This window comes from Chaetura pelagica, unplaced genomic scaffold (genome assembly GCF_000747805.2).
Source record: "Chaetura pelagica isolate M959 unplaced genomic scaffold, ChaPel_1.0 scaffold70, whole genome shotgun sequence".
NCBI classification, from domain to species: domain Eukaryota; kingdom Metazoa; phylum Chordata; class Aves; order Apodiformes; family Apodidae; genus Chaetura; species Chaetura pelagica.
This window is the reverse complement of record NW_009952265.1, coordinates 2,011,223-2,036,511: the sequence shown is the minus strand read 5'-3', so window position 1 is coordinate 2,036,511 and position 25,289 is coordinate 2,011,223. Positions and strand designations below refer to the sequence as shown.

Genomic DNA, 25,289 nt, shown 5'->3' with positions numbered 1-25,289 from the left:
CTTTCCCTAGTGTAGCACTGACTTTAGCATCACTGGGAAGAGAACTTAACTGTTCTGACTTCCAGTATTTCAGTCTGACTGCTAAAAAATGCTTCTCCTTTGAAAAATATTTACAGTATTACTTGGTATCTGCTTATAATTCAGAGGTTTACTTTGTGACTGTTTGATGCCTTATCTCGCATTACTCCTTTTGCAGTGTTATACCTTCTGTTTTTTTGATAGGTTGGTTGAGATAGCAGGAAACAGATTCCCTACTTATTTTGACTCAGATGAAAAGCTGTTCTGCATGACCCGTAGCGTTCACCTGTATCAAGAGCTGACTTGTGACAGTGTACTGAAGAGGTATTCTTTTCCAGTTTTAAAAAAAAACACAACCATTTTGACTATAACAGTATTTGTTTTATATCAAAGTTTCAGGAAGAGCCATTAATTTATTTGAGGCCTTTTCATGTTGTTAACAGTGTGGTCCCCAACAAAACAAACTTGCTACAGAAAAACAGGCATTGCTCTTCTCATTTCATAGTATGTGACTAATCCAGTTGATGTTTTCTAATTTCTAATAGAAAATTTCTAAATGATCGGGTCACTCTAACCCTTTAAGGAGAGTATTCATGTGACAGGTCTTGTCTTGGATTGTAGAGAGGCCATAGTATGAGAGTTACGTTTTCCATTAAATAGGATTTTGCTCTTCCTAAGCACAGTTTACTTCCAGGAAGACTGGAAGACCGCTAGATGTTGTTGGCAGCATTGTATTGTCATGTTGTTACCTTATGTTAATTTGTGAACACATTTTGCAATTAAAATGAATTCAGTTGCATTTTAGCAACATCTGGTGGAATTTATATTAGTGAGAGAATTATTCCAAGGCTAGTTCCTTCTACTGCAGCTTTATCAGAGAACAGCTAATAGCATAAGATCAATGGGTTAGGTTTGAGATACTGTCTCTGGAGGTATATGGAAATGGATTTGACACCAAGGATCCTGCTGTTGCCAATGGGAAGCTGCTACTGTGAGCAAAAAGGCACAGTTTCAATGCCCACTTATCTTGCTGTCTGCTATTCTGGGGTTGGACTGCATAATGTTGCTGACTAGAGGTTCTTCCAAACTTCTCCTGGAGAGGTCCTGCTGTGGGTTATATGGCCCACTGGAGCCTCAGATTCCTTTCCTAGTCTCTTCAATACATGCAGGTGTTAGTAGAGGTGGTGTGGGGAGCAGGGGGAAAAGAGGGGCTGACTTCAAGTTTATTAAAGTAAACTTTTTATTTTAACAATTTTGAGGTTATAAAATGGTTCTGTTGTCTAAATAATGTCATCAATGACTGGGGTTTTTTGTTGGTTTTTCTTTTTTAGGATTATGTCTTTGGAAGAAGAAATTATTTCGAAGAAAGTTAAACTCATAATAATTGACTCTGTTGCTTCAGTTGTCAGAAAGGAGTTTGACACAAAACTCCAAGGCAACCTGGCAGAGAGAAGTAACTTTTTGGCCAGAGGAGCATCAGTGTTGAAGTATTTGGCAGAGGAGTTCTCAATACCAGTAAGTTCTTCCTCCTTTCTTAAGTTTTTACCTTACATTATCAACTAATAAAAACTGAGAAGAATAAAAATGACAGGAATATGAAGAATCAGAAAAAGCTTCTTAGTAGAAATCTTTGAGCATGTACTAGTTGGAAAATAGTTAGGGATGGGAGAACAATAGTTGTTGCATTTGGTGTTTTTTGTTATGGTTTGGGGGGGTTTTTTGTGTGATTTTTTTTCAATTTTTTTATTTATTTGGGACTTCAAAGAAGGTTTTACAAGATTCTCCAGCTGTGTATCACTGTTTTGTTTTCTACTGTTTTTCTTAAATCTTTTATTTTACTGCCATTAAATATTGTTTACCCTGATGATTCCCTTCTGAGGCAGTGTTTACTCTAGCCAGTGTGTACTAGGTGAAGATCTTTTTCTGCCTCTGTCACTTCTGCTGAAGCTTAAAGAATCTCAAAAGGCCTTATGTCCTTGAGCAGCATAGATTCCTTTTGTGACTAACACCATATGCTAATTGATGCAGATAGGAACATAACAGCTCAGCATATTCTTGTCTGTGGACTTGCCCATAAAATATAAAGGAAGATGCAGGGACTGGGTGAAACAGATCGAAAGGTGCTCTAGAAGATCTAAGTTGCGTAAATGCATATATGTGTGTTCTTTCATTATATGATCCATGGAGGACCATATAAAGTCAAAAGATGTCATTGAGACCCAACTCTTGGAAGTATTTCATAGTATGGGTAACCTATTTTTCACTCCAGTGTAGGAGAGAAACAGGCAAGAACTTGAGTAAGGCTTGTGAGGCATTTTCCCTCTGATGCTTCTGAGGTCATAGCAACTATCATCCCAGAAATATACATATCAGAGGTGAGGAACTGGCTGACTTCAGAGGAATGGATTTCCTCTGCTATGTAATTTCTTAAGATTTTTGATAGAGAAGATTAAACCCTGTGTAATTGCCTTTAAAATCAAGGAACAATAGATGGCATCCTAGTTAGTGTACCCAGTATTGTTTGTAGTGCTTTAGAAAGCCAGGAAAGGATTGTGTGTAAGTATGTACACTTGTATTTTGTGAAAATGTTTTGCAGCCCTTTGAAAAAGGGGAGAAGTTTTATGCAATAGTAGTATTTTTCTGTATTTTCTTGTTTAGAAACCCTCTGCTCCCCCTTCCACCTTCATTAACATGATGAAGCTTAGTTGGATTGGAACCTCTGACAGTTCAGGCTGCTGTCCTGCTTACTGGCAGAGGGACAATGTTGGTATTCCCAAAAGTCTTAGAGTTGGACAATATAAATTAGATTGTGATCCTAGTTTATCCTACATAAGAAGAAAACAAAGCTCAAATATTTAAAGGTTTCCATTATGTTAAAGCTAATGTGTTTGCTTTGAGGCATTTGCAATACCTGGTGTGCTGGTCTGTCCTTGTTTCTTACTGTGAACACTTTGAAGTCCTGGGATTTTGATCAGGAACTTGGATTGGTGTTTTGGATTGGTCCGTGAAGTATCCTACCTTTTAAATAAAATCTTTAAATATCTGTGTAATTACATGTAAATACACAGATTGAAGCTTCTGTATTTTTAAAGCACATTTGTTAGGTTCATCAATTATTTCAATGGAAATCCAACTGTATTTATTATCGTTAACACACACTGCATGTGGGTTGGTTCTGGAGTATTTTAAAGACTTGGTAAATTTTGTGTTACAAAATAAACCGTAGTAAGGCCTACTAGTTAAGAATTCTAGGAGAGGTTTGGCTAGAAATTTTGGTTATTGCAAGCATGGATCCCTAGTCAAGGCTGTGTATAAGTAACATGCAGATTCCAACACTGGAGCGTGTTATGCATCTGCAAATTTTCATGCATAGTAGAGGTAAGTCTGTTGTTGCATGCATTGTGTTATCCGCTGCCACTTGAAGTTACAGGGTATCCAAGGTTCTCATTGTAAATAGCTGCATTGGAACTCCTTCATATGTTTTTGCTTAATTAAAAAATCATAAATATAAATTTGAGCTTAAAAGAATATTAGTAATTCTGCGAAGTGATTTAGATTACTAATAAACTGGACACATGAAACAATTCATGGCAGAATTGTGCAACTAAATACTGAGTTGGGTGACTAGTAGGGGGACTCAGACTGAAACTGTAAAAGGTTTGGAGTTGAACTTAAAGTCGATCCTTTAGGCTGTAGCTGAAAGGTCTGGTGAAAAACTTTTGAGTAGCTGAGCAAAGGAATTGAAAATGAGGAGGAAGGAGGTCACGTATCATCTCTTTAGCTGCAACTGTTACTGGTGTTAACAGTCCGGGTGAATGGTGAAAAATCACCTTCCAGAGAACAGCCTTGAAAATGACTGAGGGAAGGGGAGAGCAGTCTTACTAATTAAGATGTAAGGTGCTTACTTTGTTTAGCTTAGCTAAGGAATTGTTAGGCGTTTCTTCTTTAGTCAATATGTACCTACTTGACAAAGAGTTATTTGAGAAAAGCTATCTTCTCTTCATCCTAAAGGAATACCACACTTCTGTAGTTGGAAGCTGATTTAAGCCAGTTCAGACTGCCAAGTAAGGGGCGTGTTCTTACTGCACTAATTAATTAGAATACATTACTAAACATAAATAGCTTCTTGTCACTGGGTATTTTTAAATGCACTTTTTCCCCTTTTAGGAAAAAACCCTTTTTCCTTTTTATGAAATAGGTTAATACAGGATTAAGTTTGGAGAGATGCTGTACTGCCATGTTAGGCTGGAGTTCAAATGAGTTTAATGCAGTTCAGTGCAGTTCTTGGTTAGTGTTATAAACTCTTTAGCTGTTTATCATGGTGTGTTTGTGGTGTCAGGATACTAAGTTTGATGTACAGAAGTTAACTGGCATTCATAGCTTTTACTGAGCTCAACGGGATCTGTTTCGAACCCAAGTAGCTCTATAAGGTATGAAGTATTTGGGTAAAAACTGACCATAAGCGCCTCAAAGCTGATGGAAATTGTTCAGTAACCTCTCTACACCTCTATTTTCTGTTTGTAAAATGGGTAGTTGAGAGGATGCTGCAAGCATAGGGTCATTACTGTTAAGAGAGCACTCCTACTGTGTCCATGAAGAGTGTATAGATGCTCATTGGAAAGTAACATTTACCATCCTCAGTGTAAAATTTAAGTAAGATGTAGTAAATGAAACCTTAATCTGTATTTTGAGATGAGGAAAAAAAATAATTAAACATATTCCTTGAATGGCACCATCTTAGCCACTGAATTTAGGAAATTCAAGTGTTGTGTTACTGTAAATTTTTGCTTGACTTAATGATTTTTGATTTTTTTTTGTTGTTACTGAAGTACAAGGTTATTTCTTATGTATGAACATCAGTAAAATGTAGGTTATTTCTCTAGAAGTGAAATATTATGCCTGATTTCCTTTTTTGATCCCTCATTCTTCCTAAATTAGTAGTAAGCATGGTTCCATCCTATGTCCTTTAAATGATGCTGAGGCAAGAGGCAGCACAAGGTTTGGATGGCCTTTGGTCTATTGACAGGCCACCCAACAGCCATTGAAGCCATTGAAGCTTTTTCCTCTAGGTCGCAGAGTCCCTTTTCCCCTTCCCTGCAAACAGCTGTGACCAAAACCTTATTTTTTCTGCCAGATTTGGTTGAACCTTGCCAGTCAGATCAAAATTGATTGCTATGAAACTGAGAAGGACAGTTTGAATATACATCAAACAAAAAGCCCTTTCTTTTTTAAATCCAGTGAGCATGTAAAGCTGTGTGGAATTACATTGATCTGTTTTAGATCATTTGGATCTACATGTTTTCTGTTACAATGTGTGTTGATGCTTTCTACCAGATTACATATTTAAGCAGCAGTAATCAGTTCTATATGTTTCCTGACATCTGTAGCCTTCTTAAAAAGAATAGACAGCAAAATACACTTTAAGTTTTCTTTCTTCTCTTCTTCCGTATTCATAGGAAACTATTATTAGTAAGTGGTATTCAGTAAAAGTAGTTTAATCTTCTTGCTGGTTGAAAGAAAGTGATGTATCCATTTAAGTGAACAGCTAAAACTAAAACCAAATTTGACTAGAATTGTTATTGAGATTTAACTGTTTAGCTTATAAAATTGTTGTTTGTAAAACCTGGTCTTCTAGTTCTTAGTACTTGAGAACATGTGTGCAGCTGGCTAGACATCTCCATGGAAAAGCACTCTCAAAGTGGCAGTTGCAAAACCAAACAGCTTTAAGTATTCTTTTAAATGTCAAATTGAGGCTGCAGAGGAAACTTGCTTCGTAAGTTTCAAACTACAGCACTGACTGTCTTTCTTACTTTTGTCTGGGTCCTGTTCTTAAATCTGTGAAGTCAACCTTTGTTAGTTATGATCAGCATGTTGGTTATCATTACTACCAGCATATGTATAATATCTTTCTTCTTCTTTTTTTTTTTTTTTTCCCTAATTGTTCTTTCTGAGAATATGAAATAGCTTAGAAGGTGAGACTTTCTTTTCCTGGTTGTGATTTATAGTGCAAACAAATGACAAACCTTATTTAACTATTCTCTTACGCTTTTATTTGCTATGATAATAAATAAACAGTAGTCAAGAATCCCATAATTTCCACAGGTAATATTTTCTTTTCCTTCAGATGTCACACACTCCACTTAAAAATGGAATGTCACTTTATGGGTCTTGATAATATGACAGCTATTAAGGCTGCCATTGTAAATTTTCTTATCACACTCTTAGTTCTTACATTTTTTGTTTCTGTGCTTCACACTGAAGCATTCTGGTCTGTAAACTTTATGCCCAAGACTTTTTATTGTATTGTAAAGCCAAGTGGTTAGATAAATAAATATTTGTTTTAAGGTTGTGTAAGTTTGGGTTTTTTTCTCAAAATCAATTTATATACACAAATTACTTCACACCTTCAGTCCCTTTTCTGCTGTCTTTAATTACATACGTGTTTTATATCATCTTAGCTTCCTCCAGTAAAGTGTGTGAAGATTCAAAGAGAACATTCAAATTGTTAATTTTCTCTTTGTTTATAAGCAAGTATTTCCATTTGGCCTCATCCTTGGTTCTGTTGTATTCTGTTTCCACATAAATGGTTGCTTGTGAGCTCCTCTGCACCTTTGCTATTGCCGTTCTGATATTTGAAAATATTAGTTTACAGAGATGTAAACAACTTGCCAAATGGAAGATCTCTGCAGAAAAGTTGTTTAAATGCCAGTTCCCTTGGAATCGGTAATAAACCTGTAGAAAGCTTGGAAAAAATGGATAGTTAATTTGCTGTTACAGTATGTAACAACACTGTATACTGACTTTTCCAGAACTGTGGAGACACTTTAGATTTCCAAGTTAATTTGTCTATATCTGGACTCTAAGCTGCTGAAATGCAAACTTAGTTTTTATATATTGCTATTAAAAAGTATTTTTAATGCCAGAATCAGTAATTGAATTATCTTTGCAAGCTGTGTAAACCTAGAATAAGAAAATAAGTGGTTCCATATTGAAGTTTCTATCTTATACCACATCGAAACGTGTTTCTTTAATGAGGAGCTAACCTTATCAGAAGAAAACATTTTGAAACTGAGTTACCAGAATTTTACTAGCCATATTTACGCTAGTTGTAGTTCAAACAGTTTCTAGTAGTGAGAATTCTGTGGGAAGTGTGGATCCTTTTCTGTTGAGCTGCTGATATTTATGTAAAGTGTCTTATTGCTCAAGTTTCAAGCATATTTTGTGTTTGTGTATCTATGTGAACTTGAATACCCTTCCCAACTGCTAATGGAAGGATCTTTATATTTCTACATAATCACACTGAACTGGACATATGTTTGCTGCAAATGGTTGAGGTATACCTAATGTAATTCTCCTTGCATATGAGTAGCATGGTGCTTTTTAAAATGAAATTTAAATTACTGTTTCTTAGAAGACTCAGAATTGGGCTTCTGAGCCTGCAGAATTTTATTAAGATAATTCACCAACTTCTTGGAGAAACTGAGTGGTCCTTCTGTGAACTCAATAGGCTGAAAAAATACTAGCATCTTATGCTAATCATATTGTGAATGTTATCCACAGGGGCAGAGATATTTAGAATAATGTCAATAACGCAGAATTTGCTGACTTTTATTACTCTGGATGAATTAACAAAGTTAGGGCTATTCAGTGTTTCTTTTTGAGCCATCAAAAATGGTAGGTAGTTTGTTTCCTAAATCAGGAAAATAACTTCCAAAACTTAACTTTCTTCTAGTAAAGAACAATTTTTGTTTTCTTCAAGGTCTTTCACAGCCCCTGCACCAGAATTCAAATTGGTGTTCAGCTTTTTTTTTCTTCTTTTGTTTGTTGTTTGTTTTTTTTTAATTAGATATTCTAGTGTTACCCCTTGCGTTCTTACAAAAACCTGCTTAAAAAACAAATGGCAGAATTTCACACATATGTGAACACTGCTGTTTGTAAAATGTAGTTTGAAATACATTTAAATTTGTATTATTGTTTAGTTAGAAAAACAAAATGGTTAAGGGCGACTCAGAAACCAAAATTTGCCCTCACTATAATGTCATAAACCAAATTTTTGTTGGCAGATTGCTTGTTTCTATTATCCCTTTGCTCCACAGTACTGAGCAAAAAATAGTTTTGATGAAAGGGAGTTAATCCAACTGTTAAGTGTTGTTACAGTGGCAAAGTTATATCATTTTGTCTTCTCCTGTGGCTGTTAAAAATTATCCTTGGAAGGCACAACTTTGTTTAGTTTAAAATGCCTGGTTAAAATGTATCATAGCTATCTTCAGTTCTTCTGCCATCTGTGTACTTTTTTATATGTGTCTGGAGAATATACGTTTCTGCAGTTTATGGCCCAACACAGTGTTCCTTTTGGACTGTCTGTGCTCATAAAATGTTTAATACTATTGAGGAGAAGGAATGAGAAACGGTGGAGCAATGTTTCCTGTTTTCATGTGGTGGTGAAGGAGGTAGTTTAAAGTTATATGATACTGGAATTGAGCTTGCTTTTTCTTTTAAAATATTTCCTCTGTTGCTTTTTCCATTTTACAGTGCAAGTGACTTTGCCAAAAGCTATCATTCTGCACAATTGCACATATAAAATTATGTAGAAGGAAGGCACCAATATTAGTGTATAGGAGAGGGATTGTGGACAATGCTTGCTGTAAGGAGCAGGGCAGACACTTTCCATGATTCCTTGACTTGAATTTCTGAAATACTTTATTCAAAATATATCAGCGGTTTCTTGTGTCTTCTAACCCTCATTCTTGTTACAATTTTCTGACTTTCCTTCATCTGATTTTTACATGATCTTGAAAGCAAGATGCCCAAAACTGAGATGGTATTCCAGATTAATCTCTACCAATATTTAGATATGGAGAAGGATCTTTTCATGCCTTGCAAGACATCCTCTTGTTTATAGAATCACAGTACACTGTTGGCTTTCTTTGCAACAGTCTGGCATAGTTTACTTACCATTCATTAATACCATGGATCTGCATCTGCTTACTCTGTTATTTAGCTAGTTGCTTGCCCTTCTAATGTGTTATTTTTCCTGACTTTTGAAGATGGTTTTGAATTCTGTACTTGTATTCTCTTCCCTGCTTTTTTTTTTTTCCCCCAAGGAAAATGATAATTCTTTCTATTATGGATTCTTTGTGTATCTATTAAATAGAACCAGACTTCAAGCAAATTATACAATTTTTTTCAAGAAGAGACCTTTAAACACTGGTAACTGCTGTGTGTCGTTTTCCAATAAACTTTGTATCTACCCTGTAATAGATTCCTCTAGGTTATATTTTTTCCAGTTTAAGAAAGGTGTTCTACTGCATAAGTAGAACACTTATACAAGGTGTTCTACTGCTAAAATAAAAATACATGTATGGTTTTTTGTTGTATTTTTCCTATCCTGTCATGTTGCTACTCTGTACATGCTGTAGAAAACAACAATGATTGTACTGAAGGGCTATTATGGCTTTTATTGGGAGTTTAGGGTTCGGCAAGATCTACTGTTTTGACTCTGTATAAAATTGCCTGAACCTTTAGGCCAATATTCTGTTTGTAACTCTGCAGAGAAATACTTATGTTTTGAATATTCCATTCTTTTCACAAGTATTCTTGTTCCTCCTTCTTGTACTTCGACTTGATTGAAATTGTAGATTCTCTAGGATTATTTCTGCGTTTGCGTAATGTGGAACTGAAAGTAGTTCTAGTCTCTAGGCAGGATAGTGATACAAAGAGTAGTTGACCAGATTACAAGTTGTTGGAAAAAACTTATCTGTATGAGCTCAGTATAGACTAATTGGTGGTTTGATTTCCATATTCTCTAGAGTTTGTTTGCTTTATTGGTTACTCAGCTCCAGGGCTCCTGGGAATAAAGAAAGCCTGCTCTGCAAATGCTACTTCTAACTAATATTGTGTCAGCCCCCTGAAGGGGTGAGAGGAAATTAAGACTGGGCAATGCATATGTCTGTTACAATACAAATGTGCCCAGAGATCAAAAGTAAAATCTTATTTGCTTGGAAACTGGTAGTAGTTAAAGTGTCTATAGGACTGCTTTATGAGAATACTGTATTTGTATGGAACTGAGTGCACTGCTGGGGCTGCTTTTTCATAAAGTATGATCTAGAAGCTTCATGATACAGTCTGCTTGCTGCTGTTAACTGGAGAACCTACCTTTTTCAGTCTGCACAGTTTCCTTTCCTTCCACGTGTGGTAGGATAGTAATAACAGACAACCAGATCAAATGCAGCTAAGTGGTTGATGATCTTATACTGCCTTGAAAATAGAAGTATCTGGGTTTATAGGAGAGGTTTATATTTTTCAGTCTGCCGTTTTCTTTCACTGTTGAGGTTCTTGTACATTGGAAGAGTTGTGGGTTTTGCTCTAGTTTCCCTCTTCTGTTTTGCTTGGACTTGAAATTTATTTCATTCTGATTTTTCTACAGGGTAACTCCATCTTCTTTATTGAGAACATGCATGTTACGTGTCATCATTCACTGAAGCTGCAGCTATCTATGTTGATTTATTCACTCCAATTTTCTATTTAAAGAAGGAAACCCGTAATTTTAACTGCAAGCATTTTAATTCATTTGGCAGAAGTTCAGTATAATAAAACAGAGGGAGACTCATTTCAAATACAGATTCCAATGAGCATCTACATTATTTCAGTAACCTCATCAAAACTGTCATTATGCCTCTTGCTAAAATGCATAGCTGTATCTGATTTGAGAATATAGTACTTCAGTTGTAGTATTCTAGGTAAATGAAATTACATTTAGAGGTTTTTATTAAATAACACTGAGCAGTCATCTGCAGAATTTTAATTAGGAATGAATAAGATGCAGTTTTTATTGTTGATACTCCATCTCAAGATGGAGTAAGACAGTATCTCCCCCCTCCCAACACTCTGTTAGCATTTTTGATGCTCCAATTTGAATGAACTGCATTGCCCACTCCAGAAAACAAATAATTTTATTTGTCTTTAGTTTACAGTATTTTCCATACTTCTTGTGTGTTTATCATGTCTCATGCTTTTAATCTGGGGCAGAGAGTAGGGTGCTTTACTCTTAAACAGTACTGAGGTCTTGACTAGATTATTGACAGAATATGGTATAATGTTTTTCATGGTGGGCTGGTAAGCAATATTGCCTCTAATATATAAACTAAATGCTACTTTTTCATGCAATTGAAACCCTTAGTTCTTGTAGAGAAAATTGCTTTCAAATGCATACTGCTTAGGTGCTTTTTTTACCTTCTCTATCAGTCTTAAATTTGTGCATTACCAAATGTATGTGAAGTACTTTAATTCCAGAAGAATTCACTGACAGAAGATGCAGAAAAAGGTAAACTAGGTATGGAATACTAAGATGGCTTTTTTAATTCAGACCCTTACATTCTGTTATCTTCTTTGTTTTCCTTAAACAATGTCTTAATCTCACAAAACCCAGGTCTGTCCATAGTGGTTTGGAACAACATCTGAGAACTGTTCCCTTATTTCTTAAGCAAATTCTCTTAGTTCTTCAGGAACAGTAGAGGAGCCTGCTGCTCACCTTTTTAGTGATAATGTCCTTTTTAATGTAATTTTCTAGCTAGATAGTAAAGAACTTTTTTGGAAGAGGAATTAACTGATAAGACATTCAGGGTTTGCATACGTCAATTTTTTTTTGTGGGGGAAATTATTAACCTGAAAAATCTGAGTATTCACTGTTGTAGCATTTCCTGGGTGTGGGAGGATATATGTATAACCAGCTGCTTAAGGCTGGCATCTGTTAGGCTTGTATGTCTTTCTCTGGTTGCATGGCCTTTTCTGGCATTGTAATGGAAACAGTCATGCCTGGGCAGTGAGCACAAGTATCTCAGGAGGCCTGGGTACAAAATGTATGCACAGACCTAGTATCTGTGTCTTAGAACAGATATGCTCTACTCTGCTTCTGTGATGCCCCCAAAATGGAGTTAATAAGAAGTGGGTAAGAGGATGCTGAAACAGTCTGTGAAGCCTGCTCTTGCTTGTCGTATTTTCAGGGAGTAGACTGGAAATTGTTACTTGGTCGAGATTGTTTTGTGCTGGCAGCAGTGCTTACTCCTGTGGCTCCTTTTCCAGTTGGTTGGAGCAAGCCACCAAAGAGAAGAACTGGCAAAGTGGCGAAGCTACTGCCTGGAAATCTACTGGCCTGCAGCCCATTCTGAAGTTGTCCTTAAGAAGAAGGCTTCTAGATGCAAGTTGCAAGAAGAATAAATTATCTGTGCAAATAACAAGTGGCATGGGGGTAGCGGGTTAATTGAGCCTGCATTACAGAAAGTTTAAATAGTCCAAAATCGAGAGGTGGTCCACCAATGTCAGAGATTAAACAGCAACAAGTGGACATGCTTTTTTTTCCCTTCCTTTGTGCCTTCTAATTAATTTCAGTATAGAGTTTGCAGCTGGTTTGTACTTGCTGATGAGCCTGAGCAAAGATGTAAACCAGCTGTAAAGCAGCCCTGGAAAAGAAGTGCAGTGGGCAATAGTGCAGCTGAACAGGCACTAATGTAGGAGAGGCAGGAATGTGTGGGTTCTGGCAGCACAGATGTTGAATGTAAAACTGCACCTTCAGTAAAAAGGGTAAGTATGAGTAAAAATGCTAACCAGGTTATTACTCAGAACAAGCAAAGAAAAAGAGTGTTAGGTGCTTGGAACATCCTTTAAGCTTTTAAGGGCTCTGGGAAGGATTTTGGTACATACCATTATTACAGTGCTTTGTACTCAGACTAAATGTGAGCAAATGCCTGGCTGCATACAGCCTATCCTTAAATTACTTAGGGATTTATGCATCATGAGGTCAGTTTCCTGGTTTTAGTCTGCATGTTCTTCTTTAAAAATGCATCACAATGTGCTGTAGTTCAAGTTGTAATATATCCATGCATAATGAATTATAGCTGAGGTCAGAATTTATGCTGAATGGTACACTTTCAAACCACAGTATTTCTTCCTATGCGAAAACTAAGAATAAAATGTAAAACCATCCGTAAAATAGCTGGTACAGTTCATAACATGCTTGCATTCCGTCATTATTAATAGTTTCATATCCATCTGTCAGCATGATACGGTTAAACCATTAGCCAAGTTTTCGCAGCTGCTGCTTTACAACTCTTTAGAATGTAGTTATCTCCAGCTTCTGTCTTTTGTCTACTAGTAAGAAGAAATTTTACAGAGACCTTACTAAATCGTCCAAGACTGTAAGTTCAATTGTAGGTGAAAATCTATGATCTTGATTTAGCTTGGCCTGTGGCTCTTCTCCTGTTATTTCTTTTGTTTGAACTGCATTGGTCACAGCAGTTGTTTTAAGTAATAGTGGTTTGTTTTATCTCATTAGAAGTCTTGCACAGAATTGTTGTAGTTCTGTTTTTTAAGAACATTTTGTGCAAATTATATTTGCTGATTTAATCTGAAGATAGAGCCTCTAGAGGGGTCTGTTTTGAGATGAATGGGTCTGTGGTTTGTTTTGACTCCCTACATTAAAATGTGAATGAAGATGAGTATTGTTTGCAGCAAAGATAGCTGTGAGTGCACAAAGTAGACCTCCAAACTACTTTGTGCATGATGCTGAACAGTTACCAGAGAGTAACAGTTAAGATTATTGCTAAATCAAAATAGTTTCATACTCATTACTTGGAGATGCAAGGTTTCTGGAGGTATTTCTGTGGTCTAGTATCTCTGTGTGTGTCCATATGTGCACCTGCTTTTTTACATTCCAATACTGTCAAATTCCAAAGGTTACAATTTGAAAATCATGAGAGATACCTGCTTTCTCTGCCACTTTTGGTGCCAAATAAAATGCGTTCACATAAATATGAAATTTCTAAGTGATAAAATAATGTATTTATAAGATTCCTTCTCCTAGAATAACATTCTTTATGCTGAAAAAACGTAATTAAATCTTTGCCACCTTATAAAACCCAGTGCTAGGGAATAAATTGCATTTTGCATACTTGACTGTCCCACTGGCATTCAGTCCAGTCAATTAGTCCAGCAGTTTGCTCTTGTAGTCAAGAAGACCAGTGGTATCCTGGGGTGCATCAAGAATCGTGTGGCCAGCAGGTCAAGGGAGTTTATCCTCCCCCTCTGCTGTGCCCTGGTGAGGCTAGACCTGGAGTACTGTGTCCAGCACTGGGACCTCCAGTACATGGAAGACAAGGAACTACTGGAAAGAGTCCAGTGGAGGGCTACAGAGATGTTAAGGGAAATGAAACATCTCACTAACGAGGAAAGCCTGAGAGACTTGGATCTGTTTATCTTAGAAAAGAGAACACTGAGAGAAGATCTTATCATGCTTAGAAATATCTAAGGGTCAGGTGTCAAGCGGATGAGGCCAGTGTTGCCCAGTGACAGGAGAAGGGGCAATGGGCACAAACTAGAACACAGGAAGTTCCATCTGAACATGAGGAAAAACATCTTTACTTTGAGGGTGAAAGAGCACTGGAATAGGCTGTCCAGAGAGGGCTTGGAGTCTCCTCTGGAGATATTGTGACCTTGTGTTGCCTGCTCTAGGTGAACCTGCAGGAGAGTTGAACTTAGATGATCTTCAGAGGTCCCTTGCAGCCCCTACCATCTGTGATTCTATGATTCACCTCTGACTAGACTGCTAGTATGTTGAACCTCTCACCTAATTAATACAGTGGCTGTTGAAATACACACCAACAAGTTATGCATCCGTTCATTTCCAAAACCTTAAACTTGTTATTTTCATGCCAAGAGTCAGTTAATACCAGACGTGATTACAGACTGGTCTGTTACTAGGCTTGTATTCTAGTTGCCATAATGTTTGATTATTTATTTTCTGATGTTGGAGTCTTCTGCAGTGGGGTTAGTTTGAAAGGGTATCTGTTTTGTGTGTGGCTATTTAAATATTCATTTTTACTTTAAGTGATCTAGACTGCCCTTAAACACTATTCTTAATACTATCTGAAACTGGCTTTGCAGTTCCTTCTGAAGGAATAATTGACTAGTAATACTGACTTGTTTCTCTTCTCAAGGGCAAACAGCCTGTACTGTTTCTTCTTGGTCACTGCAGTTGAGTCCTTTGTCTGGATACTAGAGGAATGGTTTGCGCACTGGTGAATATGTCATGAACTGTTGGTACAATGACCTAATTCCTACCTTTTTTTTTTTTTTTTTTTTTTTTCATAGAGCCTCCCAAATATAGTTAGGAAATAAGAGCTTGTACAGCAATAGCATGTATGCAACTTGAGTTGTTGTTACTGGAGGACAGGAAACTACTGGATCTCTGTAAATGTCGCCAACTTGTTTGCAATTAATGATGCAGCCAGGATGCTAAGCGCTGCTTAAAAATGTGAACCTAGTAAAATTTTCAGTACTGATACATTTGACATGAATGAAATTTTCTTGGGATCCTCCTAGTGTAGGCTTGTGGAAGTTCTAATGGAAGAATAAAGACAATAGAATTAATATTTTTTTTTGTTAAATAGAAGTACTCGTAAGACATTTTGTAGAGTGCACAGCTTTTAGTTTGTTTTGATGGTACTGAAATGAAAGCAGAAAACTGACACTCGTCCCTCTCCCTGCACCAAATTTTAAATCAGTTTGAAGTGAAAACTGACACTGGTCAGCCTCTTGAGTTTTTGCTGTGATCACCATGCAACTGTATTTGTGTGTATCCTTGGTGTTTCAGCAGCTGAGAATATCTGTTTTACCCCTAAAGGTTTTCTTTTTCCTTTGATTCACCTCGGGGAGATATCTCCAAATTGAGTCCCTTTCTGCACCTGAAGAGGTGATAAGAATCCAGTTTTAAGACACCTTAAAAGCTAACATTGTGCAGTCACATTAATAAATCAAATTTCAATATAAAGAGTGAGTTTTCCTTGGAAACGGTAAAGTAAGTGTCAGCATAAATTAAACTTAAGCCTCTTTGTGGAGGCCCCCATCACTGGAAGTGTTCAAGGCCAGGTTGGATGAGGCCTTGAGCAACCTGGTCTAGTGGGAGGTGTCTGTGCCCATGGCAGAGGGCTTGGATCTAGATGGTCTTTAAGGTTCCTGCCAACTCAAACCGTTCTATGACTCTGATTCTAAGTACTCCCTTGTCGTTTTTTTCACTGCCATTTTGTGTTCTTCATTTTATCTTGTAAAGGCTGAAGAGAGCAGGACCATCTCTCTGAGATGTCCAGTGGAGCAGCGAAGGGAGCAGGATGGGGCAGACTTTTCCACCCTCCTGGTTTTTGCAGGATATGGCAGGAAATGGGAGGGAATACTGACTTCTCTGTGTTCTGGATCCCTTGGGGTCCTAAATAACACCATCCTTCTAGGTCCTCCTATTTCTACCATAAAATTAGCCTGTGCCCCCTTAAATGGCAACAGGTAATTAGCATAAAAATGTGAGTGGCTGAAAAATTCAGTCTGCTATCATCAGACTTAGACTCACTAGTATTTTCTGTCTGTGATTGCAGGTAGAATTTCACTGGAAAATTTTGACAATATTGTGGCAACATCCTTGCATCCCGAGTTGTCTATTTGTATTCCACTGTAGTTCGTACATCCTTTTGTAAAGAACACCTCTGTTGCTAACTGGTCTTAATTTTTAAACTTAGTTATCCTGGTAGCAGCTTGTACTTTCTTGAATTGAGTCTTCCCCACTCCTTTAAAAAAAAATGAACATTTTTTTTGCAAGTATTTCTCCAGTCTTTTGAGACCCTCTTGAAAGCTAATCCTGTTCTGCTGAAGTTGGGTTCTTCCATTTATGCTGCTGATGCACAAACATTTTGTTAGAACAGTGCAGAGGACTTCACTGTGATGGGAAAGAACAGTTGAGAAGGTTTAGAAGGAGACAATGTTGTTTAAGCATGTCTGATAGTGCTGCTGCTGGATGTCATGCTGTGGTTTATCTGTTCCTTTCACTAGAATATACTTCATGGACAACAGATGTGGTTTTCAGCTGTATGAGTTAAGACTAAGCCTAAATATCCTAATTCTTCTCAGGTTTATTTTCTGTATTAATGTAATGAAATTATAGGGATGGCAGGTGATGTGCAAGCAAGTAATTTCATGCAAAATCTCTAATTATACTGATTTTTGAGTCACCAGAACTTGAAGATAGAGAGGTATAAATCATTGTGATCCAATTTTTCTTCATAATTTTAGACATTGAAATATTAGTGTTTACATAAAAATACTAACTTTAGAAACATTTTCAAGAACTTTAAGCAGATTTTATATATTCACTGAGCTTTTGGTTATTCTGTGTAAATTGCATAAACAATGGAAATATTGGTGCAATATGAAAATGATATATAAAGCAGTAAACTAGCTTTTGAAAGAGGAATGAGGCAGTTTCTGCTTTCTATACTTTTCAAATACTGAGTATGTAGGTATTCTGAAGTGAATTCTGTTACTACTTCTGTATTCACTCAGGCCATTGTCATTAATTTTGTGTTCCATTGGTCATTTATTAGAATGTGTTTGCGGTCTTCTGATATGAGGACACATTTTCTAGTAGTTAGACATTGAACTAGAAGTTGTTTGGATTATGTTCTTAGCTGTGTTGTCTGGTATCTACCCAGGCCCAAATTTAACATGCAAAGGAAAAATAATTTATTGAAAAAGTTTGTGGAAGAAGGATTCTGTATGTGGCAAATATGGTTTGCTCACCAACTGAATTAACTACAATATACTTACTCTAACTTCCAACATACTGTCCCAAGCACTGTATTTTAGACAAAGGGAGTGGCTGTGCATTTTGCATAGTGCCTGATTAAATTTGCTACTTGGCTATTGCTTATGGAAAAATTACATAATTTCTACATGCAAACCAATTATGCTAATTTAAATCCTTGCAATAACTGTCTAATCAGTACTGCTGGAGAAATAATTAATATAGGGTAGGAAAGTGCCACAGCTTACTGTTAAATTCCTTGTTAAGATTTTGCAGTTACTTTAGCTTAAGAACTTAAGTATTCACCTTGAGATTAAATATAGCAAAGTCTTAATTATGCACTTTAGATGACTAGAACATGTTGTTAGCCCAAACATGCTCTGGTGTTTCTTAGGTAGTGGTAATTTTTTTGTTATACATTATACAAACTTCTGATGCTTCCATTGACAGGGCTGGAATTTTTTCTGCCAGTTGGTGAAGCCTTTTTCTCAGAGCAGCACCCACAAGGTGGTGCCTTTTCATCATTTGAAGGGGAAAGGAACTAACTTTGCTTTACAAAGTTCACAATGGCTTTTGGCCTGTTTCTTGGTGTAAATGGGAAGCCCAGATACTGAGGTGACAGCATAATTTTCTTCCTGAATATAAAGTGAAGGCTGCCGTTCCCTGTTCTTTCCAGCATTTACAGTTGAAAATTGTTTGACTATGATGCTCAGAAGTTCAGAACTGAAAAAGAAAGATAGTGGTTTAGAAATCAAAATTGAACCATGTTGGCAGAATTATGAAAAGATTGACCCTGGGATACCAAAGTGGTGCAGGCCAGGAAGGATGGATACTGTCAGAGCATCTTGTGAAATCAAACCTAGAACTCCAACAACTTTTACATGTCAGGCTCAGGCCACCTTGGTGGAGCTACACAGGAGCCTGAAAGCAGAAAAAAGAAATGCTTTAAGCAAGTGCTGTGCATTTTGGGGACTGGGTGAAGGGGAACTGGCATGGCATTGACAATTAACATCATAGTTTGTCTTTCTAAGGTGAATTGAGTTGAAGATGCGGCAATTGGTGGACATTCTGAAATACTACCCTCTATTGCATAACAGGACCTGAGAACAGAAGTATTATAAAGAAATAATTTTTCACATGACCTGTATGTCATTCCCAGCTGTGAACCCTGTGGCAGTGAGCATGTACTCCAAAACACAGCTGATAGAGGAAAGAGCTGTTGTCAGCTCAGACTGAACTATTCAGTATTCATGGTGTAGTGCTTTTACAAGCCAGACGCTGGAGTACCTAAGAATAATTTGGTTTTGAGATCTGTGCAGAAACCTCTTCATAGCTGTGTGCGTTTTCAGATGCACTGGCAATCATTGCTGAAACCCGGTGTGCGCTGTACTGTACTAGTTTTTCTCCAAAATAGCAAGCCTCAATTTCCCCTTCCCCCCGCCCCTTGCATCTCTGTGCCAAATTTCCTGCTGTAAATTGGTCTTATGTTTGCCTGTGAGTACCTTGTGACCCCTTCAGAATATTTGTGGTATTTTAAACTGTGCATTGTGTGCATGACCCAGTGTTTAGTTTGGAAATGAAGTTTAATTTAATCACACATGCTGATTGTGGTGTTTATTTTGGAACCAATAAGTAGGAGGGAACTTTTATATTTTATTAGTCTGGATGAATTCTCCCTGTTACTTGATAACTGTGTATAAGCTTGAACTAAAAAAAAAATTAGAAAAAACAATATTGAAAGGAATGCTGAAACATGGATGGCACTTGAATATGGCCTCTCATCCACTCTGGGCTTGGATTCTGTTGAACACCTAAACTCTGAGTGTTTGTGGTTCACTGCTGTGATAGTGATAGAGTGACTGTTTTGTATTTTAAGGATTGTGTATCATTCCTCTTTATGTGCCAGTGGAGCTGCAGAGGGAGTGGTTTTGGAATGAGCAGCATTCACATTACGGGAGAGGCTTTTTCTCTTCATCTGTTTCAAACTAAGGGAGCTGTGTTTGCAGAGGGAGGTTATTTGGCCTTGTTTTGTCTGTTTCCCACGTCTACATTTACAGCATAATAATAAGCAAGTGTTAGAAGCTGATTTGCCACTCCCTACAAGCTGCTCCCTGCTCTTAACATCTCAGCAAAACTGTTCCTCTGTCTACAGTTGATAATGTGTGTGGTGGTAGTTCTGGCCCCAAATCTGAGGGGCTGAGGGCCTTGGGAAAGACAGGGTGTGAATTTCCATGAATACTCTTTTAATAGAATGTGATGCAAAAGATGTCACAGAGACCTGAAAGGAATCCACCAGCAAACTTTAATGCAGCATTGCAGGGACACCTGTCAAACAAAGCCATTTTAATGCAAAGTTCTGTATATCATGAAATAGCAGATACTGCTTGAGAGAGTTTTTATTTATGTGAATATCTCCAAGCTGTATTTCTCCTGTAATGTTCTACTTGTGGTATTCTTCTGTAAGAAGCTTTCCTTCAAGAGAAGTGTTGGAACTCTCCCTTAGCAAAGCAGTGCACTTAAAAGGCAAGATTTGATAATCCAGAGATTCCTGAGATACCATATGTTTCCTATTCCCTGTTTAGCAAAATGGACTGTAATTTCCATGGCTGTTATCTGGTGGCTCTTGGCAAATGTGGTTTTTTTCTTTTTTTTTTTCTGGTGTTTGCTGTTTTCTTTCCATATATGATTTCCCTGATCTCGTGAAAGAAAACAGAATATTAGAAGAGCTTGATCAAGATGAGAGGAAAAAAACAGGCTAATTCTTTGTTGGGTTTTTTTTAATGTGTTTTGTTTTTTAAGTTAGTTTCATTGAAAAATCGAAGATCTGCTTTTTAGATTATTATGTTAACTTGGATTCCATTCCTCAAAAGTGACTGTCTAGTCTTCTGAGCTTAGCATGTGCATGAAGACAACACTTGAAGGTATAATATAAAGTGTGGCATAAAATTGATGAGTTATATCTGTTCGATGTTTTTGGCACTACCTCATTTGTTGTCTGTAGAAATACTGCAGTTGAGTGCAGACTCAGTAGATGGCACTTGAGTAATTAATTTTATGATCTATGAAAGGAAGATGAACTCAGTTATGGAGTTAGCAGTTTGTACACAGACACATCTTACTGAAAGAGAAGCTCCAAAGATTTTGCTTTCCATTAAATAGTCCTAGAAGAAAGTAAACCACACACAAATTCTTTTTCAGTACAAGCTGGTCCACTCTGAGTCTGAGTTTGTTGAATTTTTAAAAAGACAAATGGGCAGGACATGATCCATCTGAATCATAAATACATAGTACCAGATTACCATTAAACATGTTGCTAATGTTTGGTTTTGTCATCTGTTGTTTACAGTCTATTCTCTAGGTTTTGTAATCTGTTGTTTACAGTCTATTGGCTAATATACTTTCTTAATTTACGTTTTTTTCTAGTCTTGCTTACACCATCAGACCATTTGTAATGCGACCTCTGATAGCAGGTGAAGGATAAAAATCTAACAAAGTGAATTTTGTTCTGTGGCTAAGTCTGATAACCAAGTGTAAGAGTATGTTGGTATTTTTGCTAATAAAAATGTGAACATATAATTTAGGGTATTCCAAAGTGGTTACCTTATGCCATGTTTGGTGCTGTACCCTTGGACAGCACTGAGCATTTGTTTATTCTCAATGTTTTCAATACTAGCATTAGGTGGTGGATTAGCAGTCCTTAAAGCTGAAGCAGCAATACAGACTTCCTCAACAATATCCTGTCAGTATGATTCAGCATTAATGTTTATTGCTGAGTTACAAAGATGTAGTCACTTAGTTAATGATTCATTATTTGGCCTTTTTGCTGGTGCTCTTGTAATACTTACTTTAATAGCATACAGTTGGACTTGAACCCAGAAAATAGTTTATATTTTTAAGTTTATGTTTTCCTATATGTTTTTATCTCTGAGCCAGTTGCAGGTTTTAAAGTTCCTAAAAATGTTTGAAGGCCAAAAAAGGCTGTTTATACACTAGAGGACAGAGTTCTGACTGTATCTCCATTTTGTTTAACCAATGGTTAAAATAGGTAGAGATATTTATGTATGCTTTACTAACATTTATGTGACTGTTAATACATTTGGACAAAAATGTTTCATGGTAAGTGGGTGCTTACCTGACACTGAGTTTGACCAGTGTGACTTTACTAGGAGCTTACCCCTTGGTTTGTTTTGCTTTGAGTATTTGCCAGTGAGTTTCATCTCTCAGTACAGCTCTTTTTGACTGGTTCTATGTACATTTACTGGACAGAACTGTAAAAACTAAGACAAAAGTGCAGGGAACTACATCACTATAGTCACTATGGTGATTATAGTTGCCTACTAACATGGTCTCTTTGCCCCATGGTTAGGACAAATCCTTTGATGATGTAGCTGCATCTGTCCATAATTCAAGATGCTCCATTGAAGTTGGAGAGTAATTAAACCCTTTTAGCAGCTAGTCAGTTTTGTGAATGTTTTTTCCTTTCAAAAAGCCAGCTTTTTCCTTTGATTGAGACTCCTCAGCAGGAGGTACCTTATTACTTTGCCAGTTGGAGAAAGCCCACATCCACTTACAAAGACTGTACTGGAACTCAGAGGCATTTCATTTTATTTCCAGGCAGCCATCCCGTTGCCTTTGGAACAGCTCAATTGTGGAAGAAGTGAGCTAATCTGGAAATTTGAAAGAGAAGTACTTAGTGAAGCCCTGGGGTTTACAGTTGGAGTAATTAAGGAGAGAAATTGCACACCCTGTACTTGATTTTTCTTTTAATTAGTTTTTCTTTGATCTAGAGTCTCAATTTAAATTTTAAGATTTGAATCATCAACGTGCCACAGTATATTGCTTAACTCCTCTCCTTTTCAGCCTGTAGGGGAGATGTAGAATATTATTTATGCTTTCTGTTTTGTTTTTTTTTTCTGTTGAGGAAAGTTTTGGCTGTCACTCCTGTTTCCTATTTTTTATTGGGATTTTTCCCATCTTCCATGCTCTCGTTTCCTCTATGCTCCTCTCTCCCCTCCCAATCTACTTTATTTATCCTCAAACATCTTCATCAACTTCCCATTAACTTTAGGATATAGTTGAGAATTTTTGTAACTTTTAGAAATCTGCCTCAGGTATCTCTGTAGATCGTCTCCTTAACTATGAGTTAGTCTGACTCTGTGAGTTCTCATTTATTGGAAGACCTGTCTTTGTCACTGCTGCCAAGTGGGATTGAATTCCTGCACTTCTCTGCCTTCCTGGATGAATCAGCTAATTTTAGCTCTTGTTTGAAAAATCCTTTCAAAAATTTCTACCTTTGCATCCGAATTCCCCTTTCCTATGTTAATATATTCTATGTCTGTGTTTATCACCATGTTGCTTTTGTGATAGAATGCCAGATAATTTTCACACACACTGTATCTGCAACTTGGATGTTGAAGCATTCTAAAGACTACTGTGATAGTGTTAATGATGAATATTCTTAGCAGGTTTTGATAAGTGTACTCTATGGTTGTTGTACAGGCCCTCTTGGAGGGAAAGATATTACCAGTTTTAGAAAGAGAATGGCAATTTAAATTGGAGGCATCAGGCCAACCATGATTTCTTGAAGAAAAGTCATTAAAACATTAATATCAACATAAAACAAATAAGACTTCAGTTTTTGAAGTCTTGTCCAAAACATTTTCCTGCCAAAAAGCGGCAAGGCAAATACGGTAAATGGCATAGAAACCTGGTCTATCTACTTTTGAAAAATAAAACTTTATATTGATATTACCAAGATTTGAGCTTTGCTTCTAGGAGTTGGATATTTTCAAATTAATCTAAGCTATGTTACTCTTAAACTTCTGTTATCTTTGAGTGGGCATATGCCCTTCCATATTTTATAAATAAGCAGAAAATATTTGGAGTTTCTGATACAGTTCAGTGCGCAAAAATGCTTATGGATACATGATGTAGCTGGCAGTCAGTCAGTCTTTTTTTATTTTTCCTTAAAGTGAAGGAGTCTCTGCTACTGCTTTTCCATAATTTGCCTGATCACTGATACAGATACTTGTTTTTTCTTCTTCTTACTGCAATGCATATATTCCTGCTAGCTTTTAAGTGTTCTGTCCTGTGTGATTCCTGTTTGGTTACAGTCCCTAAAAATCAGCAATACAGCCACACTCTGGCCAGTGGAACTGCTAGTAGGTGGATGATTTGGTTGTCTAGTTAAATCTGTTGAATTTTGAAATCACAAAATAGGAAGGGTTTGCATGGGAGATCTTCTCAAACGTCTTGGACTCTTAACTTTCCTGACTGGTGTTTACTCTCTGGTGTTACACATCTCAGCTTTGATAATTACTGTGAAAAGCATAACCTGTTATAATCTTATGTAATGTTGTAGTATAGCAGTATGTTAAGTTGAAATCTAACAGGTATATGTCCTTTGAACACAGTGTTGAAGAAGGGGAATATGCCCGGATTGTATTGGCTCTATTTTAACTTGAAATCAAGAAGTAAAGATGAGTCAGGTGAACAAGTTCAGCTTTGATAAAATAATAAATATTTTTTACTATTGTCCATTCCATCACAGTAGGAACTTAAAAACATTTTTAAAAACCTGTATCCAGAAGGTTGTTTTCAAGTTGCCCACCAATCTATTGATTCTACTCAATTTTTACAGTTATTCATCCCTCTAACAACACCAGTTTATTAGGCGTATTACTACAGTGCTTTGTATGCTATAGGAATTCTGTTTACAGTTTCTCTTTTGATCTTGCAGCCTGCCATAGGTTTTATCTCAAGTATTTAAAGGACCTACACTTTCTTTGAGTGTGGTTTTGACTGTCTTGCAAACTTTCCAAAAGAAAGCAATGAGATAAGAGGCTTGTGAGCAGAATGTGGGGATAAAAATGAGCTTCACCAAAGCTGGGAAAATTTTTTCCATTTCTGGGAAAAATAAGAATGGTTGAACAATTCTTTTCACAAAGATACAAATACAAAATTCATTGTGAATTGCACATCATTATCTTGATAATATGATAATTATTTTTTTTAAAGACATGCAGATAGTGGCACAAGAGTTTTTTAATAATACAACAGGGAATTTTAAAGAAGGTATTAGCAGATTTAAAATACTTTGAAGACAGAGCTTCCCTTTTCTGGCTCACTGAAAACAATACCCCTAATGTACTTTTCATCTGTGATCAATAGCTTCTGGAGCATTCAGTTCAGGAACTGATGACTGACTTAGTTTAGCTTTCATAGATTTTCTTAGCTCCATGTAAATAAAAAGCTTGTTTAATTAGTGGAGGATACAGCAGTGGATTTGGGCAGGTGGGTAGAGGACATAATTCAGAATTGAGATGAGCAAAATCTTAAACAGAGCTTCAAACTGCTGTAAGATGAATAATTTTCAGATTGAGGGGATGAAAATGAGACCTCCCTCTAAGAGAAATTTTGGCAGAGCTGTTGGGAGGAAGCAGGAGTTACTCAGAGTTTCCTTTTGCATGGCCGCAAAGCTATGGTATGTTGTGTGTGTATTTTTCTTTTCGTCTTTTGTTTTTTCTTCCTTGTTTTTTTTCTGAGCCCTGTTTCTGTCTGATAGCTGATGCTATTAATACCCCTTTCTATCACTTTTGCTGGGTCTGGCTGCTCTGGAATGAATCCTGTGCTATTCAACAAAATCTGTTAT

The 25,289-nt window shown here is 36.8% G+C and overlaps 1 protein-coding gene across 1 annotated transcript in view; it reads left to right on the top strand.

Annotated features, from left to right (window-relative positions):
- Nucleotides 1-25,289, top strand: part of RAD51B (RAD51 paralog B) — a 392,370-nt gene that overhangs the window by 15,491 nt on the left and 351,590 nt on the right. The window contains exons 5-6 of the mRNA XM_010007683.1: nt 223-342; nt 1,350-1,533. Of these exons, the coding sequence (XP_010005985.1) occupies nt 223-342; nt 1,350-1,533 (304 nt within the window). The remainder of the gene's footprint in view (nt 1-222; nt 343-1,349; nt 1,534-25,289) is intronic.